The sequence below is a fragment of the Myotis lucifugus genome, unplaced genomic scaffold (assembly GCF_000147115.1).
Source record: "Myotis lucifugus unplaced genomic scaffold, Myoluc2.0 scaffold_5, whole genome shotgun sequence".
Lineage (NCBI taxonomy): Eukaryota > Metazoa > Chordata > Mammalia > Chiroptera > Vespertilionidae > Myotis > Myotis lucifugus.
Genome location: NW_005871053.1, coordinates 17,917,676 through 17,930,629, shown reverse-complemented (window position 1 = coordinate 17,930,629; position 12,954 = coordinate 17,917,676). Strand labels below are relative to the sequence as shown.

General features: G+C 33.1%; 1 protein-coding gene across 1 annotated transcript in view; it reads left to right on the top strand.

Annotated features, from left to right (window-relative positions):
• The first annotated feature begins 205 nt into the window (after nucleotides 1-205).
• The window catches only part of SLC4A10 (solute carrier family 4 member 10), a 168,646-nt gene continuing 155,897 nt past the window's right edge, over nucleotides 206-12,954 (top strand). The window contains exon 1 of the mRNA XM_023743605.1: nucleotides 206-335. Coding sequence (XP_023599373.1) covers nucleotides 255-335 — 81 coding nt within the window. The 5' untranslated portion in view covers nucleotides 206-254. The remainder of the gene's footprint in view (nucleotides 336-12,954) is intronic.

Here is a 12,954-nt window from a genome sequence, read left to right as displayed (position 1 = left end):
ATTGCTCTAAGCTGCAAGCTTACTATTTTCAGAGAGCATTAACAGCTTCAGCAAATAGCAAACACGACTGTGTCATCCTCCCTTAATACAGAGTGTTTGTAACTGCAAAGGGGAGACGATAAACAATATATGAGATCTTATATCTTCATGATAGCTTAAAAAGATGGACAGATCTGCTGTTCGAGTTTTTCTTCACTAGCCCTGAAGATGCTGAGACAGAGAAATGGCTGTGATTATTTTTTGTAAGACAGAAAATGCAATCTTTAGGGGTTTCTGGGAATAGAAAGGTCATGCAGTCTGGAACCTGTGAGTCTTTTCAATCTCTAAGTCATCAGGTATGACCTCATGAATTATGATAAGACTATTAGATTACAGAGTTATTGCTTTTTCTAGCTCTTAGTCATTTGGAATATATTAATCTATGTAATTGTTTCTTATTAGATTTTCCTTATGATATTTGAACGTGTAATATTTAGAGTAATACACACCAGCTAAACAATCTGAATTTTAGAAATGTGTGTGTGTGTGTGTGTGTGTGTGTGTGTGTGTGTGTGAGTGTGTGTGAGCTTGTGTTTATTTTAGCTTTTTGGGGGAAGTGGGGATTAAGGGAAATATATGTTGCATGAGATTAAAAACAAGGTTTGGGGCTTTACAGATTTTTCCAGATTAAGTCCCAGTACTGCATCTTTTATTGGGAATGATAAAAATAGCACACACTGTTCAAACTGATAAGGATACTTCATAGCTAGCTGCTTATATATAGTGACATATTAAAATGTTTTTATCTGGAATTTCTTAAGCATAGAAATAGATGTTGCTACCATTGTAGTGTGCAACCACACAGCAATATATGTGTGATGAGAAGAGACATGTTTACTAGCATTTGAGCTATAAGCTAATTTCCTGAAATTTATGTCTCAGTATCTGACCTATCTTAAAAGGCATTGGTTTTAATAATTTCTCAGCTCTATTGAAATAATGATGCTCTTGGTCCTTTCATCTGCTAAGGCATTGCTTATAGATGAAAGCAGATTATAAGTGTATTTTTTTAAAGAAAGCTTGTGACATTTAAGCTTGTTTAAGGTTTTTGACCCAGAGATGTTCTGCATTTGCTTACTTTCATTTTCAAAATGAAAAGACTTGACTACATTGACGTATTAGCTACAAAGAGTAGAGAATCATTACAGCAAATAATTTGGATTTATGTCTATTTTATCCTGAAACTCTCTTATTTTAAACTATCTTTACCTACCTAGTTATAATACATTTAACTTCGGTTTGATGTAGCATATTCTTAGAATTACATGCTTGGTAATTAGATACTGTGCCTGTGTTTGACATTCAGATTATGAAGGAAATATGATACATATTTTTATATGATACATATTTCTGCTTGAATTTTAGAGGATACTTGGTCATATATTCCATATTAAATAAGCAAAAAGAGATAAAATGTTGCAGCACTTCTCATCAGATAGTTTTGTGTTTGTGATTTGGTAGCATGATTAGGCTTTAATGCTTCATTAGAGTGAAGTGATATAGTATTAAAAATGAATATATTATCAAAAGACTGAAGTGGAAGTCTGAAGCAGTGATTTAATTCAGTTCTCCTTTTTAATTAAAACCACATTGAAAAGTTATACCTACTGATATTGGCTATAATTTATATGTTATTCAGGCTACTTAGCCAGCTTATATACTTATTAGTAGGGAAGATTGCCATATTTTTAAGCTTGATTAGTTTTGGAATGATGTGAATATACCTTTTAGTTGCTACAAAACCTGTTTAATCTGTTAGAATTTATTTTCAGTATTTGCATGTACTAGTCACTATGAGTACATTCTGTTTCTTGGCATTGCTTTGGGATTACTCTAAGTATTGGTTTCACAGAATTCTGCTTGTTTTCACTATATTTATGACCTTTCAAAGGAACCCAACCATAAAGATTTTTTGGGGGTTACTTTCCTTTAGTGATACTCAAATGAGGATATTTCAAAAGTTTTATAAGGTGAAAAAATTACTGTATTAGAATTTTTATTTCTTTTACAAATAGGAGAAATTCTCTCCATTGTTATGTCAAAATATGTTACATTAAAAAAGTAAAGATTGGTTAGAATGTCACAAACATTTAAATTTACTGTCAACCATTTTTCCTGTCCAGCAAGATGATCTTGACGTTCTGAATTGTGGAATGAATTGTAAATCTGCCCAATAGCAATTGGCTATCTTCTTTTTACAATGGTTCTCTGTCCATACCATTTTATACATGGCTTTCATTATACATCATAAAGGTTTTTAAAAGTGAGCAGCCTATAATCAACTATTTGAGTAACTGTTCAATTCAGTAAACATTATGTGCAAGCTGATAATTTGCACAAGACTGTATTTGGTGTTGTAAGCAATACAGAAAAGAAAAAGTTGTTTCCTACTTTGAAAATCATGAGAAAATGTACATGAGCTATGCTCACATTTTGAATTGATTTTTCAAAGGTGGTATGCTATAATCAGTTTTATGAATTGATTAATTCTAGAATGAATTATTCATAACTATTTTTTCTCATGTAAATGTCTTGGTATTAGAGAAAGAAAAGATTGGGTCAAACTATATAATTAAACATTCTATAATTTTGAAAATTGTATTTTCTTTATAACACATAATTTATTTCAACAGGACATTTTACTAATAAACTGAATCAATAAAATAACCTGGTATGTTTTATAAGCCATAGTTGTTATTTTGAGAGTGAAGGTGGATCTTCTAGTAGCTCATTTGCATGAGGCAGAAGCAAGACCTCCAAGAATCAGCTCAAAACAGGAATGTGATGAATTCAGTCTAATTTCAGGCCAGGCATAGGTAATTATGCATTATGGAAGAGGGTTTTGACTTCATAGGGTTTGAGCTTTAGCAAAAAAGAGTAGAAAGTATGGGAGTGTTTGATTTACCTAGGTCATATGGGAATCCTTTGTTTAAAATGGGGTGGAGTAGATAGGATTCACCTCAAGCTCTGAGAAAGGGAATTGGGAGGAGCTGTAATGGAAGTGGGTCGTAGCCCACTGGCTGTTGGACATCCAGTCACTACTCTCTTCTCTTTCATACCAGTATCCTGGCAGAGCATATGCAAAACCCTTGTTTCCTCAGAACCCCAAACTGGGCCATGTTGCCCAATAATGCCTTCAAACTGCCTCTTTTCTTATAGTAAAGAAATAGAAAATTGATATGCAAATTCTTCTGATTTGAATAGTATGATGGTTATGCATCTGGACTGCCACTTTCACTGTGTTCAAATCTTAGCTATACCACTTAGCAGCTGTATGATCTTGGGCAGGTTACTTGATCTTTCTAGGTATCAGTTTCCTCATTTGTAATATAGGGATAGCAATGGCACCTACCTCAAAGATTTATTGTGAAGATCAAGTGAATACATGTTTATAAAGCACTTTTAAGAGTAGCAAGCACAGCCCTAGCCAATTTGACTCAGTGGATAGAACGTTGGCCTGTGGACTGAAGGGACTTGGGTTTGATTCCGGTCAAGGTCATGTACCTTGGTTGCTGGTTCCCTGGCCCTGGTCGGGGTGTGTGCAGGAGGCAACTAATCAATATGTCTTTCTCTCATCGATGTTTCTCTCTGTCTCTTCCACTCTCTCTTAAAAAATAAATCAATGGAAAAATATCCTCGGGTGAGGAAAAACAAAACAAACAAACAAAAAGTAGGAAGCACATCATTGGCAACATTAATTATTGACAAACATTATATGCATTCAAAGACATTGAATGAGCTGTTGGCAAGTGTTGGTCATGGTAGTCGTGCAGTTTAGTTTTGTTACCTCTTTCATTCTCCTTATCAAATAAGAAATTGAGTAAAAAACATATGGTATACTGAATAAAGATGATTATAAAAAAGGCAAGCCAAGCTACTGCTAATAAAATTGTAACATTTACTGACTATAATAATTGTGGTTTGATGAGAAATTTTGTGTTTAAAGTACTTTGCATCTGCGTACTTGGCTGATTGAAGCTTCTATAGTATTCTATGTGTTGATCTGTTGCTTTCCTATGTTGTACCAACTACATTCATGACAGGAAGATTATTGGGCCTTTGGGCAAATTTAATATCAATGTTGAGTCTTTTTTTACTTATAGGTGAAGATTAAAATTAAGAAGTAAAATTAAGGTTTAAAGAAAATAAGAGACAAGTTATATAGCTTAGGTTTCATGACCTGACTTATTTTTAAATAAAAAAAACACAGGACAAAAAAACTTCACTGAAAGTTAAATGCACTTGTTTTGTAATTTTATTTTTTAATTAATATTTTTATCCTAGATAAAAGACCAAAATGAAATATGTTATAAAGACAATATTGTGTATGAATAGAACATTTCAAGTTTCTATTTGTAAAAGTATAATATTTTGATTAATATAAAACCATCTATTTGCTGAAAAATGGTCATGCTTCTAAGTACAAGTGAATAATTTGGTATTTAAATGAAATCTAAATGCTTATGTGTTACATTTTGTGACAGCTTTGCATTTTAGTTGTCTTTTCTTGAACTATTTTCTCAATGTACAACTCTTTTCCCCATTTTGCACAGGTTTCAAGCAAACCTCAGCATAATGCAATTTGTTAAAACAATCATACAAAACCTTACAATGTTCTGGTGATAGTATTAGGCAAGAATATAAAGACTGATGGTTTACTTCCTTCAGAAGGTCACAGCTCATGAGTCATACGCTCTAAATACAAGTAACTATAACACAACGTGGGAAGTGGGAAGTGCCACAGAGATTCAAAAGAGTGACAAAAGAAGCACAAATATTTTTTTTGTGTGTGAGTACAATGGGTAGGCTTTTCCCAGCTGAGTGGGGAGAGGAGAGGAGAGGCAGGCTAGAGGGGGTGTTAGGTAATTATGGAAACGGTAGCATCTGAGGTAGACCTTGAAAACTGGCCAAGATAGGAGAAAGGTCATTTCAGGCAGAGGAAGCAGCAATGACAAATGTAGGGAGGCAGAAAGAAATAATATACTTGAGCAGAATGAAAAGTTCATTTTGGCCAAGCCTGGTGGGGTACTTTAGACTATCACAGGGAAAGTTTGTTGGGACCAGACAGTGTAGAGTCTTGAGTGTTAGATTATGATTTCTAAAGTAAGAACATTTCTGTGCTGATCTACTTATTCTTGGGAGGAAATAAAATTAAAAACCAAAGAGCAATACCTATATTTTTACAGTGATTTTCAGAGCTCTAACCCTCCTGAGACTTTGGAAATGAAAATTAAATTCCTGAGTAGATTATTAGTAGTTAGTAGACAAGGTAGGGGGTAGAAGCAAAATGAAGGATTTTAATAAAATTCTCTATCGAAATTGCACATGAGGGCATTTCTCAGTCTATCCGCAACCACTCACAAGTCCTAGATTTCAGATCCTAAGAGACCTCCTGCTTGTCCCTGATGTAAACTCTGTTTTATTGGTAGGTAATCTGATTTAGCTTTGGCTTTATTTTTGACATTTCCTAGACCAAGGACAATCTAGAGGGATCATTTTAATACAATGAATACGAATGTCACTATGGTGAATATTTGAATAATAAGGACTTTATCTTAGGGAAAATTGAATTTAGTAATTGCTATTTATAATCATGGAAGCCACAGAGATATTTTAGCTTTGCTCTTTGTTCATTTAGAAGTGATAAAGTAAACCATCATTGCTAATACTTTTAATGTGACCTTTAAGTCTGCTCCATATACCAGAAGCATTTCAGTATTGCCTGAGGCTAGTTAAAAAGCTGGTAACACCCAAGAGCAGATTTCCTTTAGATGTGACAGCTGGGATGGGACTTTTGTTATCAGGCCCAGGAAGTTGATATTTGTACGTAGGAATTGTACAAAAATTGGAATTGAAGACTCTCATTTAAAGTATGTCACAAGTAAAACTTGTGTGAATAAAAATGAAATCAGATACACTTGCTCTTCTGGCTCTATATTTAGAGCAATAGCAGACCCATAGAATTGAGAGTACTCTGTATCTTCCCATAGAAGTTTGTATTATTAGGAAACCCCATTTTCTAGAAGTTCTTGTGAGGTTGCTTTTATTTATTTATTTTATTTATATTTACTTTTAAAAATTCTCACCCAAGGATATGTTTTATTGATTTTAGAGAGAGAGGAAAGGAGAGAGAGAGATTGAGAAACATCAATCGGTTGCCTCCCGTACACACCCTGATGAGGGATCAAACCCACAGCCTCGGTATGTGCCCTGACTGGGAATTGAACCTGCAACTCTCTGGTGTATATGACATGGGATGATGCTCCAACCAACTGAGCCTCCTGGCCAAGTGAGGTTGCTTTTATTAATCCTTGCGACTTCACATTGCCTGGGAATGAGCCATACATATGGTAGGGAGCCAATAAGGTTTCAGTTTTAAAATCATAGACCCATTTCTGGAAAAAACCTTGGAAATTATAGGGCTTTGGGTTGCTTTCAAACTTAAACATTTAAACATTTTTTCCTCAAAAAGCAGATAAAAGACTTTAGTGAAGTGATGCTTTCCCCAATTAAACCTTTTAAAAATGATAATATGGGAATATTGATCAGAATAAGTTAAAAAGATAGTTGGGTATTTCTTTATCAAGCCTATCTTTCTAAAAGGCAACAGAGCCCAGTTTCAATGAAGCCCATTGCAAAATTTGCTGCATATAAATGTATACCACTTATTCCTATGAGTTTTTTTAAATCTTATTAAATCTAATAAGAATTTGAGTTTATTGTATAGTCTGGAGGGAGGCAATATAGCACAGTAGTTAAGAGCTAGAGTTTTAGAGCTGGACTTATTTGGATTCCATATCTTCCATTTTACTGGCAATTTTTATTTTAGAAATGTTACTTAATCTCTCATTTCTCAGTATTGTCATCTGTAAAATGGAGATACTAATATACTAATTTTTGGAATTATGAAAAAGCTACAAAGGATAGAAAACAAATCTATCCTTTCAAGTAATTTACTTTATTTCATAAGTAAAGATTACAATTATATATGTTTAGTACTTTCATGTATATGTATATATGTACATATTATACTTTGATTACATATAATATACTAAAAAAGAAACTAGGTAGCTTGCCTAAGATAAAAATTGCCAACAAAGGAAAGGATGATATGGGATTCAATCCTGGAAGTATAGCTCTAGAGCTCTTGCTCTTAGCCATTGTGTTATACCACGTAGAGTTACAGACACTTGAATTAGCTAGCAATGTGTAATTTAGTGTATCCAAAATGCCAATTAAGATGAGAAACATCAACATAACTGCCATGGAAGGTATTATTGAAGAGGTGACTTGACTTTGATTATACTCCTTTCTGCTTTTCTTTCACTTCAAATAATATATGTAAAGTCATTAGCACAGTTCCTGCCATAGGTGCTTAATAAATTATGAGTTGTTATTCTTATCATAATTGTTCTGATAATTTCTTCTCCAACATTCTCTAACTGGTGCAACATAATGTTTGAAAACCATGAATCCCATCTATAGTCATGAGTCAAATTACCCAACAGCGATTCTTAGTTGTAATTATGCATCAGAGTCACACATTTAGCTTTTTAAAAACATAGATGCTCAAAGCTTATCTTTGAAGTACCAAAAAGTCTATGAAAATAAAACCTAGGCTTCTATATTTATAAAAAGCTTTCCCAGTGAATCTGATGGGCAGCCAGATGGAGAACTGCTGCTTTCCATGGTGATGAATTCTGAATTTATTGCTCCATTGTACATTTTAACCTCTGTTTAGTGTTTCAGACATTGCATCGTGATAGACATCTCTACTCATTTATCTTATAAATATCTCAAACTTGGCATATCCCAAATTGAACTTATTATTTTCTCTTCAAAAGTTCTTTATCTTTCCTGGCATGATGATCTCATAATCATTTTCAACCACTTTATCCCAATCTTAAATCCAATTACTCATCAAATTTGTAGATTGTTTCTCCTAAGGAGTCTAAAATTTACACCTTATTTCCCCATTGTCTTGACCTCAGTGTGAGTTCACATTCATTTTTCTCTTGGACTAATTTCTTAATTAGTATTTTTTTCTTCCTATCACCTATTCCCAAAGCAACCTTCTCCCCATTCAGCTGCCAGAGTATGGTTTCTGAAATTGAAACCAGAAACAGACATTTCACTGCTTAATTCCCCATTACCTTTGCAATAATTCTCAGAGTTAAGAACATACAATATTTGTTTCTTTTTTTGACTTATTTTAATTAGCAAAATGCCTTCAATGTTTATCTATGTTTTGCAAACGGCAGTATTTCTTTCTTATGCATGGTGAATAATATTCCATTGTGTTAATTTTATATATTTATCTACTGACAGACTTTGGTTGTTTCTATATCTTGGATATTGTGAATAATGTGGCAATGGACATGGCAGATATCTCTTTGAGATAGTGATTTTATTTCTTTTGGATATATACCCAGAAGCAGGATTTTTAGATCATATGGTAGTTATATTTTTACTTTTTTGAGGAATGAGGAAGTGACATTTAAACAACCATCTTTAGTTAAACTTAGTCTAAGTTCCACTAGTTAGAAAGAGACAGGCTCAAACTTTTAAAAATGTGGTCCTCTCTGCTTTTAATGCTTTTGGGCCCTCATTTCTCCTGGTTTTTGCTTGCCTAACTCTTTCTTATGCCTCAAGGTTTATTTAGATTAAATAAGTTAAACATCACCTCATTTTGAAACATTCCTTCTTCCCTACAGAGTGAATTAGGTGTTTTTTTCCTTTTGTTCTTCTGGGTTCCACTATTTACTTTAATTGAAGCACAGTGAATACTGTGTTGTAGTCATTGATTTTCCTGTTTGGACTATGAATGGTTTAATGGCAAATGCAGTATTTTTTATTTCTTTATAGCCAGCACTAATACAATGCCTGGCAAATGGTAATTACTTAATAAGTACATTTTTTTTGTTGAATAATAAAATGGGGAATGAGTATGAAATGTTCATGGAAAAATATGGCCTAGGTCACTTAGGGAACCATTAGGACTTCATCTTAGTTGAGGTGTATAAATAGACTTGAACTAGACTCTGAAGTGTTTTAAAGTTATATTAAGGAATTTTAGATTTTATGTTTAACTAATATAATACCTTTGTAGTGTAGCATATTGGCTAAGAGTCTCAACCTTGGTTCAAACTCAGTCTCTACTTCGTAGTAGCTGAAGATTCCTGGGAAAGTATCTTATTCTCTTTAAGTCTCAGAATACTCATCTGTTTTGAATATTTTTAATGAGTAAATGTATGTAAAGTTCTAGTACTTTGTCACATTGTAAACTTTATAATGAATATTACTTGTTATTTTTACTGCAATTACAGCATTATTAAAAGAGATGGAAAAAACACACAATGAAATGGAAAGATATTCATGTTCATGAATTGGAATAAACAAAATAGTTAAAATGGCTATATTACCCAAAGCAATATATAGATTCAATACATCAAAGTCCCAATGTCATTTTTTAAGGAAGTATAACAAAAAAATTATGGAACCACAAAAAACCCCAAGAACCAAAGCAATCCTGAGATAAAAGAAGAAAGCAAGGTATCACACTATTTGACTTCAAATTATACTACAGAGCTATGATAATCAAAACAGCATGGCATTGGCAGAAAAACAGACACACAGACCAATGGAACAGAATTAAGAGCCCAGAAATAAAAGCACAGCTGTATGAGCAAATATTTTTTTTGACAAAGGAGGCAAAAACACACAATGGAGAAAAGAATGCCTCATCAATAAATGGTGATGGGAGCATTGGAAAGCCACACTCAAAAGAATAAGTTAGATTACCATTTGTGATGAATCCAAAATGAGTCAATTAACTAAATATAAGATCTGAAACAGTAAAGTACATAGAAGAATGTATAGGTAATAAACTTATGGAGCTTGGTATTAGGGAACATTTTATGAATTTGATCCCAAGGGAAGGCAAAAATAAATGAATGGAACTACATAAAACTAAAAAGTTTCTGCACAGCAAAAGAAACCAACAACAAAACAAAAAGGCAACCAACTGAATGGGAGATGGTATTTGCAAAAAACAGCTCTGACAAGGGGTTAATATCCAAACTATATAAAGAACTCATACAACTCAACACCAAACAAACAATCCAATTAAAAAATGGACTAAGGACCTGAACAGATACCTCTCCCAAGAAGACATACAAATGGCCATCAGATATATGAAAATATGTTCAACTTCACTAGCTATTAGGGAAGTGCAAATCAAAACTACAATGAGACACCACTTCACACCTGCTAGAATGGCTATTATTAACAAGTGTTGGAGAGGTTGTGGAGAAAAAGGAACCCTCATTCACTACTGATGGATATGTAAACTGGTACAATCACTATGGAAAAGAGTATGGCAGTTCCTCAAAAAACTAAGAATAGAGTTATCATATAAAAGCAATTCCTCTTAAGGGTTTCTACCTAAAAAACTCAAAAACATTTATTCACAAAGATGAGGCAGATTAGATTACCATTTGTGATGAATCCAAAATGAGTCAATTAACTAAATATAAGATCTGAAACAGTAAAGTACATAGAAGAATGTATAGGTAATAAACTTATGGAGCTTGGTATTAGGGAAAATTTTATGAATTTGATCCCAAGGGAAGGCAAAAATAAATGAATGGAACTATATAAAACTAAAGTTTCTGCACAGCAAAAGAAGCCAACAACAAAACAAAAATGCTATGTTCATTATAGCATTACTCACAGTGGCCAAGACATGGAAATAACCAGTGTCCTTCAATAGATGATCAGATAAAGAAGATATGATACATATAATGGTGTCCCCCCAAAATATACACACTTTAACAGCTGATAGCTCAATTTTAAAAATTAAATGTATTTTAATAAACACTGCTTTTATAATTATTCGAAGTGTGTATAGACATTTCTAGTGATTTAATACATGCTATTATGAATTAAAATTGTGTTTTAGTTTACTTGTTTGATCAAGCCATCAGTGACTTTGATGAAAATAATGAGCAGCTTTATTTTATTACAAACTAGAGGCCCGATGTATGAAGATTTGTGCAAGAATGGGCCTTCCTTCCCCTGGCTGCTGGCACCACCTTCGTTCCGGCCAGAGCCTCCTTTCTGCCTTCCCATGCTGCCCAGAGGCCTGGAGCAGCTGGGGGTAGTGCGGCATGCCTGCGTAGTCACCATGGTGATGACGCAAGCATCCTGCCCCGCCCCCAGCTGCTCAGCCCCCAGTTGCTCAGCACCTGTGTATGCAAATTAACCCTCCATCTTTGTGGGTTAATTTGCATACTCACTCCTGATTGGCTGGTGGGCGTCGTGAATGTATGGTCAATTTTCATCTTTCTTTTTTATTAGTGTAGATGCCTTTCTTCAGTTTAATCTCTTTTGATTCCCCATAGTGCTCTCTCATTGCTTCCCATTTCAAATCTAATTTCATTTTTTTCATGTTTAGGGTATTTTTATTTTCTTTCTATATGCTCCTTGAAGTTTTAGATACTTAGGGAATTTAAGAGCACAAGTTTTTTGTTTTTATTCTTTATTAGCTCTAAAATGGCAAATAAATAAAGCAGCCTTTCCCCATTTCCTCTCCCACATTTTTGGTATTTGTATAATTAGGAAAATCACTTTACTTAAAGTGGCTATTAAATGTAATAAAAGTCAAATTTTTAGTAAACTGTGTGCCTAAGATTTCTACCATTTTATTAATGATATGATAAAACATATCACTTATCCACAATCACTGAGGTTAAAGGAAAAATATCACTGAACTTTACTTTTAAAATTACTTCTTTTCTCTGCTTTTCTTATCATTGAAGTTCATCTTATAATGTTTTATTTATCTTATTCCTCAGTACCACTTTAGTTATCTAAAAATATTTTGAAATTGTCTTATTTATTCAAGCCATAATACCTTAAAAATATTATTTAATTAATTCCACTCTGACTTGCTTTGTTGGCTTTCTTATATTAGGAATCTTCTTTCCATTTCCAGTTTGCAAATTATTGAATATTCAAGTCCAAATCACCTATAAATCATTAACCTGCAGACACTAGGGTATTATTTGTTTAAATAATTTGTATAATTGACTACTGTGTATGTAGGCCAACTCAGGACTGTCCCAATTTATGATGAGAAGGCTAAATACTTGTGTACTACTCTAATTTTTTAGATTCTGACAAAGTTGTAAAGAACAAGTCTTTATTCATGACGCAATAGGTAAACATTGCTAATTTTATTTAAAAATGTATATGTATATCTGTATTCCCTTTCTATAATTGATACTAATGACTTCTACAAGTTTACAATATGTCAATAAAAACATCAGGGTTTTGGATGGCAGGAAAGGAGAAGGGTATTGATATATGAGAAGATTACCAGTGTTATTATCTTAGGCTAAAGCACAGATAGGTATTTAGATAGAGATAAAAAGTGATTATTACACTGATGTGGAAATAGCTTAATATAAAAAATTCAAGTATTGTTTAACTAGAAAGGATCTTAGAGATCATGGAGTTGATTTTTAAACTTATTTTTATTATATTTGTTTATGTCTTTTAGTTTCTTGGCTCAGGATTTTGTCTAGCATCTCAGACATCATTTATGGAATAATTTTATTTCTTCCTGAAGTATATACTTAGAAATTTTGTTAGAAAAGATTCGTGGCAATAAATTGACTCAGTTTCTGTTTTTCTTAAGTGTCTTTCGAGAATATTAGCTTAGCTGGGTATTCACTTCTAGATTAACAATTTTTTTTTAGTATACTGAAGTTAGTATTTTACTCTCTTCTAGTTTTTATTTTGATTAATTTATCATTACTTTGTAGGTGATCCTTTTATTCTTTGCTGTTTTGAAAATGTGTCATTCTGTAGTTTCACATGATAGGTGTAGGTGTGAATTGTCTTTTAATTTTC